We start from the raw sequence: 10,890 nt of genomic DNA, 5'->3' as shown, positions 1-10,890 counted from the left end.
TTTCGAATATGGTTACATAGCCCTTTTTTTTCAAACGATAGATGAAATTTATTAACATTCAAATGCGAATCAATACATTAGCATCATCAGCGAGGGTGTTAAAAAGCCATATTGGTTCCCAATCAACCCACATTGATACACTCCTTTCTCTTTAAAATCATAAGCAGCTACCATTCCACCTCCTCCTTCGCATCCATCTCTACCTCCACCATTTTGAATCTATTATCTACCATGTACCACCTCCGCCTCCGCCATGGTGGAAGACATACAATGAAAACCTTCCACCAACGCCACCTGCTACCTTAAAAATTCCAGGCCATGAACGCAGCACCCAACCCCGGCCCCCAGAGTTTGACTTCGAGCACCCTGCATGTGGGTGCAAAAATTAAGGGCCAAGTAACCAGCCATTTCCCATGCATCCTAAAAATTGGAGAGTGAGGCTAAAATAAAGCAACATGAATCAAGCACTACTAAGGAACATGAAGTGAGATAATGGGACTGGGAGCCCAAGCTTTTTATGCCTATAAAGGCCTAGAATCCCACCAGAACGGGGGGAGGAAAAAGAAAGAAAGATCAGTTGATCATTTTAAACAAAAACTAACTAGAGCGTCGGAGTGTTTTTTTGCAGGTCCCCCTCCTCCTTCATTCATTGATGGCTAGCGGAGATAGCGTTATGAGCTTCTCAACGTGGTTACAAAATTTACTTGTTGGAGATTGGAGGAGCTGAATTTTTCCGCTCCAACAATGTACCATCACAATTAAGCTTTAAGACATTTGAAGCCCAATTAGAAAACCTCAAACACTGAAATCTGAAGCCCAAATTATGACAGGTAGAAAGCCCAAACTGATTTCCATGGGACTGCATATATATCTGGTACAGATAGGAATCAACTTCCTATTCCTTGTGTGAGAAGAAAAACTTTCTAGGGGTAGGAGAATATTGTTCGTGCAGAAGTTAGGATTTTCACTCCTTATAGTTTCAGTTTTTGCTGCACAACCTTGTAGAAATCAATACTACATCAAAATTTTATAGAGACGTGCCAACCCGTGAAGTTAGTTTACTTGCTTCCTTGTAGTAATGTATCAATCTTGTCCTAGGAACTCACAACTAACCGCATCGTTGTTATTATCAGCCAAACTTTAGTGGAATTAGAAACTAACCGCACCGAATTCACAACACAACTAACCGCACCGAATTCACAACACGACATGTGTGGAAGTTTTATGATAACAAACCTTAGTGGAATTAGAAACAAATTGTCAATTTCATGTACATTCAATTGAACTAAAGGCATAATGCGTATATTGGACACTCGTTTTATCACTGGTAAATGTAAGTGTTGATGGGTTGTGCCTTCAGTTCATAGAGTTTCGTACCCCATTCATATAAGTTGGGTTTTTTTATTTTTTTTTATTTTTTTTATTTTTTTGCTCTAAACAACTCAACTATTTTTGTTCTCTATACACTTTGCACTACTGTTTAAACCGAAATACTTTCACGCTAAATTTCTCCTTATGCACACAGCACATTCATGTTCATTTTGTACTTATCAATTTGGATAAACTAAAGAAGAACTAAAAAATTAAATTAAATTGTAGTGTGTAGAAAATGTGTACAGAAATCGTTTCTTTCTTTCTTAAAAGTGCCAACTGGTGGCCATGACAACCCATCCTTTCGGGGTTCGAGAAGACTCACAAAGACATTTTAGCCTCCCCTGACCATCATCGTGTGATTCACCAGGAACGGGGAAATTCAAGCTTCAATTGAAGCGAGAGTCAAATTTTGTGGTTAAAATTAAGGTATGCTTTAACAATAAGGTAGGATGGCCATTCTTTTTCATGTAATATATCCCAACTAATCATGTCAAGATAAATTGGCAATTACAATATCTCAAAAATGGAAAGTAAAAGCTAGAGAGATGCTTATTACCAAAAATGCAACTCCACTATCCACCCTCACTATTTCTACAAATGGAGAGAAAGATCAAGCTTTTGCTCTTTACCCTTACTACCACCACCAATCCCGGAGTTGTGATCCCCATTCGCCATTGATGACTGCTGTGATGAACCTCCTCCACTTAATCCATTGTATCTTAAGCTCCTCTGCCAATTCAAGAAACTTTGCTCATCATCCTCACACTGATAACGGTTCACGTTATTGCTCGACGACAGGCCATTCCCGCCATAGTACACAGAATTCTCAAACTTTGGTGCTCCGTTGGATCCGAAACAGTCTGATGAGAACTGGTTAGGATTCGGAAAGTATCGGAGATTGGCTGCATGAGCAGTTATATAGGGATGCAAGAGGCCTAAATGATGGTTTGGAGCAAAAACCATGTGAGGTTGTGTGTTAGGGGATAGTATGGGGAAGTTGATAGACAAAGCGTAGTTAGAAGCGCGTTTAGCTTTCCTCGCAGCCGTTCTTTCCTTCTTGTGAGCGTTTTGGTGGCCTCCCAAGGCTTGAGAACTGTAAAATTTTCTCGAACAGAAGAGGCACGGAAACAATCTTGTGTTCGCATCTCTATCTTCTTCTGCATTGCTCTCTTGGTGATCAACTTCCGTGACGCCTTTCTCTTCTTCGTCTCCCATGTCTGCAACGAAAATCAGAACATGAAGGTGAACGAAAATTCGAAAAGAACGAAAACCCAAGTGGGGAAAATTTAGTAATGTTGAGGAATCAACCTTGAGAAACAGTAGAAGAGTAGAAGAATTGAAGAAATGGTATGAATTGAGCTGAGAGTGACAGAGAAAAGAAAGGAAAATGTGGGAGAAGTGTCTTGGAGGTTTGGCGTTTGGCTTGTTTTCTGATCAGAAGTGTAAAATAAGAGAGTTCAGAAGCTAACTTGTCAAAGAGTTGGAGTTGGAAAATGTGAAGAGTCTCTGAGTAATACTATTAAATAGAGTGCTTGACACAGAGGGCTGTATGGGCTTGGAAACACAAGAGATAAGAGAGAGAGAGAGAGAGAGAGAGAGAGAGAGTCTGTAGGAACAAGTGGGGAACTGGCTTTAGCTTTTAAGTCACCCAATCCTTCCACATTGGCTTTGGAGATCACGAACCTGATCATGTAAGCTTTAGCTTCCTCTCACAATCTGACTTCCACTCTCTCTCTCTCTCTCTCTCTCTCTCTAAATTAATTAGCCACGACTTTCATTATTCTGGGTTTTCTTTGAATTGTAAACTTGGTTAATTACCAAAAATATTGTCAGACGTAAGCAAGTTGGCTAAAGATAAGCGTGCCTAGGTTTTTTTTCATATGAATTCGAATTTCTCCCCACATGAAATAGACTAGTTCAAAATATTTCCTTGTCAAAAAATTATGAAATACAATTGTCGAGATAAAAAAAAAAAAAAAAACAAAAAACAAAGGGTAATGCTAGAGAAATGAAATTTGTACATATAATTTGCAAACTAAATGATATATCATCAATAGAAATGAACACGTTTATCAACGATTAAGTAATAATTCAATTATCAACTTCTATGTCATTTGTATGCAAATTTAGTATCTAGTATTACCCAATAAAAAACCACTATATGAATCATGTAGAATAAATATACACTTTTTAGTTTCTTACACGTTTATTAAATTATGTTTGTTGATTCAATTTGTTTATCCAATCTCATATCCATAAATTAAGATGAATGTGAGAAACTAAAAAGGAACTTTAACAAAAAGTTCCCGGCACTGTTCATTTTAACGAAAATCCACATTTTTACACTAAAAAGTCAATCATAATATTATTCACTTTACCCTTTATTTTGCCCTTAAATAATTACCAAACAAGTTGTCAAGATAAGGAACCACTTCACTTGAGTGGCAGACCAGCACATGTATCCTTTAGGTATTATTGCCCCAATATATCCAGTTAAAAATGACTATCAAAGAGGTCCTTAACTAGTTTGACACTCTAACTTCCATTGATTCTTCTATCTATCTCCAATTAATCAGCCACTTGACTTTGATTACTCTTTAAGTTTTCTTAAAACTTGTCAACTTGGTTAATTACCAAAAACAGTCGTCAAGATAAGAAACCGCTCCACTCAAAGAGTTGCAGCCTGGAGGGTTTAGCTCTAGCACACTGGTTTTGCATTGAGGCAACAGTGTCTTTCCATATCTGTGGGGGACCTGACTACCCAAAATGTTTCGAGTCTTCGAGCTTCATTTACTCATCCACTTAATCACCCAACTAACTTAATTAGTGCCCATCAAACCACTAAATTATAGATAACTGGGGAAGAAGTAAGTCATTGGTTAACTATAAACAGATGATTAATTAGGGTTGGCAAATGGAATCTCTCTCTCTCTCTCTCTCTCTCTGCATGCAAATGGGGAAATGGCTTCTTCTTTTCTTCTGCAGCAGCAGCAGCATTAATCCTCTGCAAATTTCTATAAATGGAGTGATGGGGCTAGCGGCCACTAGTCTACTCTTCCCCCCACTCCCCACCGCCAATCCACTTCTCATATCCCATCCCTTTTTTTTAATATATTATTTGCAAATGCAATGGGATGTGGATTGTCTACCCTTCCATTTCCATACTCTCTACATGCCCTCCTCTTGTGATGTGTGATCATGGTTAAACCACGTCAATATTTTATATTAATTTTTTTTATAGAAATAATAATACAAAAAGTAATAGGAATATAAAATATTAACGTGGCTTAACCGTGATCATACAAACAGTAAGGCATAGAAAGAGCATAAAAATGGGAGGGCAAACAATCCACCTCCAATCCAATGCACTTCCCTGCCACATTCCACTTGCCCAATTACAACAATCCAATACTTGCCAATCAGCATGTCTTTGTTTACACGTGGCACCAACCCAGAGGCTCAGAACCCAAACGAAATGATGGCTTTGTAAACTGGAACTGGTGGTTGTAACAGCAAAAACAACAGATTTTCAAGTATGTTACGAGATATTATATACCTTTAAGATCTTTGGCCGTTAGATCTTGGTCGTTGGATGCTAGCCTAATGGCCATACCACCCCCGGTGTATGGCAGAATTTCCGCAGAAACAGAAGGCCCCGGTGATTATGTTTAAGGGGAAACAAGATTTCATTTGCAAATTAATGTAAATTTTACTAACTTCAGAACAAATGCCCTTTCTCCGAATGAATGTTGAAAGTGAACAATATAAACTAATTACAAATTTAATTTTCAAGATCGAGAATTATGAACAAGAGTAGAAAGTAGGGACCTGTGCTTTTCTTTTCTTTGTGAGCACATTCAGGGCGTCTCGGCCCAACGCTGCGGGGAAGAAATAAACAGACAGAATGGCATCCAGGATTCATGAACAACCGAAGCATCTGCTTACAGAGAGAAACCCTGACGGCACTGCTTCTGGCTCGGGGTCAGGTTTCCTGCTGGGAAGATGCTTAAAGAAGGCCTTTACTGCTCCTGTGACGCCATCCTCGTTCTCCATATCCTTGGCAAGTTCGACAGCCCGCTCCTTCACCTGGTATCCACCAAGATAATAAACCTTCTTACTATTTCATGAAGATTTCTTATTATAACCAAACAACTGACAAAGTTAAAGTTTGCTTGTGATTTAACTACTAGTAAAGTTTTGGAAGTTCTTTATATGCACCACTGGAACCTCTAAAATAGAAACACCGATAATGGTATAATATTTTTTCTTTTTAATCTAAACCGTTTCTTAACACAGATAGATCAGGAATTTTTGGCACGCATCCAACAACAAATTCTAGATTTGCAAACTTGCATATCAAATCTCGCCACTCATGTAGCATTTTACATGCCTTCAAATGTATATGGTCAGTTCTAAAACTTCCAACTTTTCTCAGACAAAAAAAAAAGATTACCTTGGGATCAAGCATGAAATTTATTGCATCAACCAACTTGGGAAGTGAGAACTGATCAACTGCAATGGGTGCAGGGCCCACTCCTCTGGCATGTACTCGCTCTCCCCAGAAAGGTTGGTCTCCAAAGAACGGAACAATCGTCGTTGGACACTAAAATAGAAACACAATACACATTTAGGCAAATGATAAATCACATGAACTGAAAGTATTCAACCATAAGATAGGTTATAAAACAATTACTGCAGCTTTGAGACCAGCAGCTGTTGTTCCAGCACCTCCGTGATGCACCTGAAGGCAGGCAAAAAACCATAAGAACAGTTTAAAATCTAAAATTACTCTAAAGCATGTCGAGAAAGTTAGAAACAAACACTGGCAGACTGGAAATATTAAGAAATCGTTGAATGAAATTTTAGAAGTAACAAGTAACCATCCTAATAACTTCACATACACTTGCCCATCAGAAATTATTCTCCTATAGATCACAAAATCAATGGTGATTTTCCTTCTTCATCCGACAAAAATAATTGTCATCCTTATCCAACCACAATAATATACCCGACTACATGGTGGTGTTCCTTTTTTCCGTTTCCCCTTTATCTTTTCAGTTTAAAACTACAAATGAAAGCACAAAACAAGGGTGTTCATTCTCACCACAGCCTTGCATTGTAGAAACAGCCAATCATGAGGGCAGTTGTCCAATAAGTATATGAAGTCCTTTGGTTCGGCCACTGAGGAGGCAAAATCAAGTGAAATAAATCAGTGTATTCCAAAAGGTCAGCTAAATAGGGAAAAAGGAGAATAACAAAACTCCTAACAACAATGAAATCATACTAAGCTTGTGGGAAATAGAAACTTACAGTCCCCAAGGCCACCCCATCCTTTGTTAATGATGCCCCGCTGCCCCGTCTTTTCCAATGCTTCCACAATTATTTGGGTCATCTTTTGGGGCTCTTGAACAGGCTGACACAAAGCGGTGGACTCTGGTCATGGAAGCTGCATATGTATGCATGCATGCAGGTATGTGTGTAATTGCAAATGCGTTTTTGTCAACGTGTGTGTATGCATGCATCCATGCATGTACAAATTGTAAGTGTGTCTGACTCTGTGTTAAGCAGTAAAAGGTTGTCTCTGAAGAACACCATTCTTTTATCCATGAGAATGTAAATAACTTTGGTTGTCTAACTAACCAGATCCATTCCTTTAGCTTGCAGTAGACTAACAACAGTAGAAATCTCAATTCTGTACTAAGTGGTTAACCAAAAATCACTTCATGATTATACAACATAACCATAAACTCAAACTGACTGAGAACGGCATTGCATTCTCCATATACAAGATCTAGGGTTTAAAGTGAATAACCGGTGACCTGAGCAAGTCAATCATTCTATCATTGATGATAATTAAGATTGGATAAACCTCAAACAAGTCCCAAGGTTGCTCAAGTATGCTACTATAGAGGAAATCTTGCAGAGATATAAATAGGTATATATTCACGAGTAATGATTGAATAAATAACAAAACTCACCAAGCTACCAAAGCCAATATATATAGGCTTGTCACCAGCTTCAAGCCACTTCACAAGTGCTTCTGGAGGTTCATAATTTGATGCAAGATCAAGGAAGCAAAACCCCACCACATCAATCTTAGGTCCCCAATCTGCAAACCAAGTATTATTAAGTAAGGACTGACATACATTGGCATACTTTACCAAGATTCATGCCTTATTAAGCAAGAATGTTCAGTAATAAAAACATAGAGGTACGCCGGTAAATGGAATCCGATGATACTCGACTAGACAGCACAGTCCACATTATTGGCACTCAGCCTACAGCCACAGTTCTGTTGAACTTACAAGTTTCTCAAAACAATCCTACCTTGTTCACCTGAGGGACTCCAAATGGTTATAAATGGAAGAATCAAAACGTGCAATTAAAATTTAACTAAAGTACCTTTTGGTTTAGGAACAAGATGGGGGCTCCATATATATCCATATGGTACATCAGAATCAGAGCCTTGCGAACCACTTAAATATGTGACAGGTCTTAGTTTCAATTTTTTCTTGCGAACATCATTAATCATGTCCCGTATACCAAGCCAGATTAAGGAGTCAACAATTTGGTACGATAGCTGAAAAATTGGCATAGGACAAAAAGTTAGAACTATAAATCAGGAAGTGAAAGATGTACAATGTTAAACAAATAAATAAAGGTTAAAATTCAGAGGACTTACCCTATACCCAGTTGTTTGCTTGACACGGGACAAAGGATGTGGAAACTCACTAGTTGGCCTGGTAGGAAAAGGTAAGACACATAAAATGCATCCTTAAAACTTTAAACACTGTCAATCATGACAAAACATTGAAAAAGGCAGAAACCCAAGCTCCAAAACAATTGAAGCAGTATACAATAAGATTCCATTACCCAAACAAGACTTACGTCCATGGCATCGTGAAAAATACATGAATAGGAACTTTTAGTGCCTCTGCCACATGAGTATGCCCTATAAAAGCATTTGTGAGATTAGTAGTAAACAAAGCAATACAAGTGTAAGTGGAAATACTTTTTGCGAAATACGATAATATGCAGTATCTTAGCGAAGTTTAACTACTTCAGAAGAATCAGAACCCACAAACTTTTCAAAGGGGGGGGGGGGGGGGGAAAGAACGTTGTTTTAATACAAAGTTATAAAAGTTGGAAAAAATATTTCAACCAAATATCCTACCCTCCATTTCCCAAACGCAGAGAGAACTATTGTCACAAAAAATAAAACCTATATCACCATAAAAATATAAAATTTAAAGTTTCTACTCAAAACCATGAAGTGTTGAGAGCTAACCATATGCTGGGGGATTTGCAATTATTGCATCCACTTTAAAGGGAATACCAGAATCCATATCAGGCTCCTTGCAAGCAGAAAATAAGGAGTATATAATGTCCTTCAACTGATTACGTTGAATAGGAATCTCAGAAGGCCCTGATGGCAGGAAGCCTTTATTCTTAACCATATCTGCTCCAAAGACATGCAAGTAAACTAGTTATACGGAAATTAATGGTGTAATCCATATAAAACTTTTAACAAACATTTTAAATTGATCATTCAAGGTGACTAAACAAATCAGCATATAGTCATTTTGGTACATACAACCAGCAAGGACTTTTGGGTCACCGCCTAAAGGGTAAAACTCCAAACCAGCAGTCAAGACAAACTCTTTGAAATTTGAATGAGTAGCTAGTCTTACGCGATGACCATAATCCTGCAACAAAAATAGTTTCATCAACAGACTTCAACATATGATTTTGACCATCTTTTATTAGCAATAAATTCTATAAAAAAAAATCAAATCTTTATTATAAGATCATACGGAGTTTAAAGAATTTAACCATGCTATCAAATTGGTCACCATTTTCGACAATTAATTTCAAAAGGCAGAAAAAACTTATAAGTCTTGAATATGTGAAAAGTCAGAACCTGCAAACGTTTGCCAATTGCAATGAATGGCTGCACATCTCCACGTGTTCCAACAATAAGCATTACTATTTGCATTGGTCGTATGTCTTGAAGATCTTCTGTATCAAGAGTTTCATCATCAGCTCCAGTAGGAGCAGTTCTGCACCTATCTCCAAGATATTGAGGTTCAACATCGGCTGGAACTTCAAATTCTACGGTTCCATCATCTTTCACCGTAGCTATTCTATTTAACAGCTTAAGCTGCAATTGAAACTTTGAGTTATAAAACAAAACCCAGATAGCCTTTTACTGTTTAGTGCATCACCTTTTACACATCAACTTGTTTTTGGTCAATATTTTACACATCATATTTTGAGACCATCCATGATGCACCTAACATTGGAAAATCTGAAGGCTCCAATAAAATGATACAAGGAACAAAAGAGATATCGTCTTTGCTACCATACCTTCTGGTGCACCGAAATATTGTTGTCGAAAATCTTTGCAGCATCTTTGGACAACCTGTTCTGATGTCTGGTACTGTCAGTTTTTGATCTTTCCAACTTAATCGGAACAGAATTCGATTCTCGTCTCTCAATGTTCGATGATATCTCCGCCGGCGGCAATGTGTTCGCTTTAGACACGCTCCCGCCAGAAATTCCTGAATTGCGAGAAATCCGATTTCATCAATGTAAAATCTTTCTTAATGTGATTGTAAATTGGACTCCAAAATCTCCATTACCTAAATTATAGCATCTCTTGTTTAAGATTAAGTGAACACAAAAAATTCGTACTTGCGTCTGCACTATAGTACCGAGAAGAAACACAATTGAAACACATATGAATTTTCTTGTATCTTCTCAGCAACCAAACAGATTATAAATTCCGAGTAAAACCGACAAACCTGTAGAGCTACCGCTACCATGGCCTCCGTCCACCGATTTCTCCAATTCTACGCTATTGCCGCTACTTCCCCCGCCAGCTACATCCTCGATTCTCACTGCAACTTCCCCTGAACTCCCGGAAGAGTTCCGGCGCTTCTCCAGCGGCTCCTCCATGACCGCCACCGATTCCGAGGTGCAGTCCAAGCGGCGTGACTCGTTACGATCCAGATCCGACGAAGCTCAGGGGAAAAGTGAGTGTAAAGAGAGTGGCATAGGGCGAGAAAATTTTAGAAAGATACGGAAGCGAGAATCTTGCGGTAGTGTCGTTCCGGAGGAAGAGAGAAAGGGGGCTGGCGATAAAAGCACGTTCGGGAAAAGTGGTGGGTGGGGGAGGGGGAGGTAGTGCTGGTAGTCGCTGTGTAATTCATTGAGTACGGGACACGTACGCACAACTGTTTGGATGACCTGTAATTTTCACTGCCGCGCTGTTTGTTTCCGACAAACATTGGATTAAACCATTTTTACGCTTCTTTTACTGCTGCTAATTACAGTAAAACTGAAAAGTTACTGACCTAGTTTGATAACTTGTAGACCACAACTTACACTTTTTACTGTACAGTTACTCGATGAATGGACTGTTTGGACTAAAAATAGGTTGTCGGTTCTGTCCAAGGCCCAACACACTTAAATATGTCTGTCTTACGTTGATGAACATAATATGTTCCCTCCCAA

General features: G+C 38.5%; 2 protein-coding genes across 2 annotated transcripts; both read right to left on the bottom strand.

Moving 5' to 3' along the window:
- Positions 1-1,633: 1,633 nt before the first annotated feature.
- On the bottom strand, positions 1,634-2,814 carry LOC137727412 (protein LATE FLOWERING-like). Its single transcript, XM_068466280.1, has one exon. It carries the CDS (start codon positions 2,587-2,589, stop codon positions 1,966-1,968), a length of 624 nt encoding a protein of 207 aa, XP_068322381.1. The 5' UTR covers positions 2,590-2,814; the 3' UTR covers positions 1,634-1,965.
- Positions 2,815-5,041: 2,227 nt separating this feature from the next.
- LOC137728668 (sterol 3-beta-glucosyltransferase UGT80A2-like) lies at positions 5,042-10,530 on the bottom strand. Its single transcript, XM_068467397.1, has 14 exons — positions 10,179-10,530; positions 9,742-9,935; positions 9,296-9,535; positions 8,969-9,080; positions 8,663-8,833; positions 8,263-8,326; positions 8,057-8,114; positions 7,777-7,954; positions 7,353-7,483; positions 6,685-6,787; positions 6,479-6,555; positions 6,068-6,115; positions 5,828-5,977; positions 5,042-5,460 (listed from the first exon to the last, which is right to left on the bottom strand). Exons 1-14 carry the CDS (start codon positions 10,330-10,332, stop codon positions 5,293-5,295), a joined length of 1,848 nt encoding a protein of 615 aa, XP_068323498.1. The 5' UTR covers positions 10,333-10,530; the 3' UTR covers positions 5,042-5,292.
- Positions 10,531-10,890: the final 360 nt, after the last annotated feature.

This window comes from Pyrus communis, chromosome 3 (genome assembly GCF_963583255.1).
Source record: "Pyrus communis chromosome 3, drPyrComm1.1, whole genome shotgun sequence".
Taxonomy (NCBI): domain Eukaryota; kingdom Viridiplantae; phylum Streptophyta; class Magnoliopsida; order Rosales; family Rosaceae; genus Pyrus; species Pyrus communis.
Note: the sequence above shows the minus strand (reverse complement) of the source record. Positions and strands in the feature narration are given on the sequence as shown.

Excerpts from the sequence above, each read along its gene's own strand:
- LOC137728668 (XM_068467397.1), bottom strand. The coding sequence starts at position 10,332 with ATGGAGGAGCCGCTGGAGAAGCGCCGGAACTCTTCCGGGAGTTCAGGG. Across the intron at positions 8,327-8,662 it reads TGCAAATCCCCCAGCATATG|GGCATACTCATGTGGCAGAG; the intron begins GTTAGCTCTCAA and ends ATGCTTTTATAG. Across the intron at positions 5,461-5,827 it reads ATTTCATGCTTGATCCCAAG|GTGAAGGAGCGGGCTGTCGA; the intron begins GTAATCTTTTTT and ends GGTGGATACCAG.
- LOC137727412 (XM_068466280.1), bottom strand. The coding sequence starts at position 2,589 with ATGGGAGACGAAGAAGAGAAAGGCGTCACGGAAGTTGATCACCAAGAG.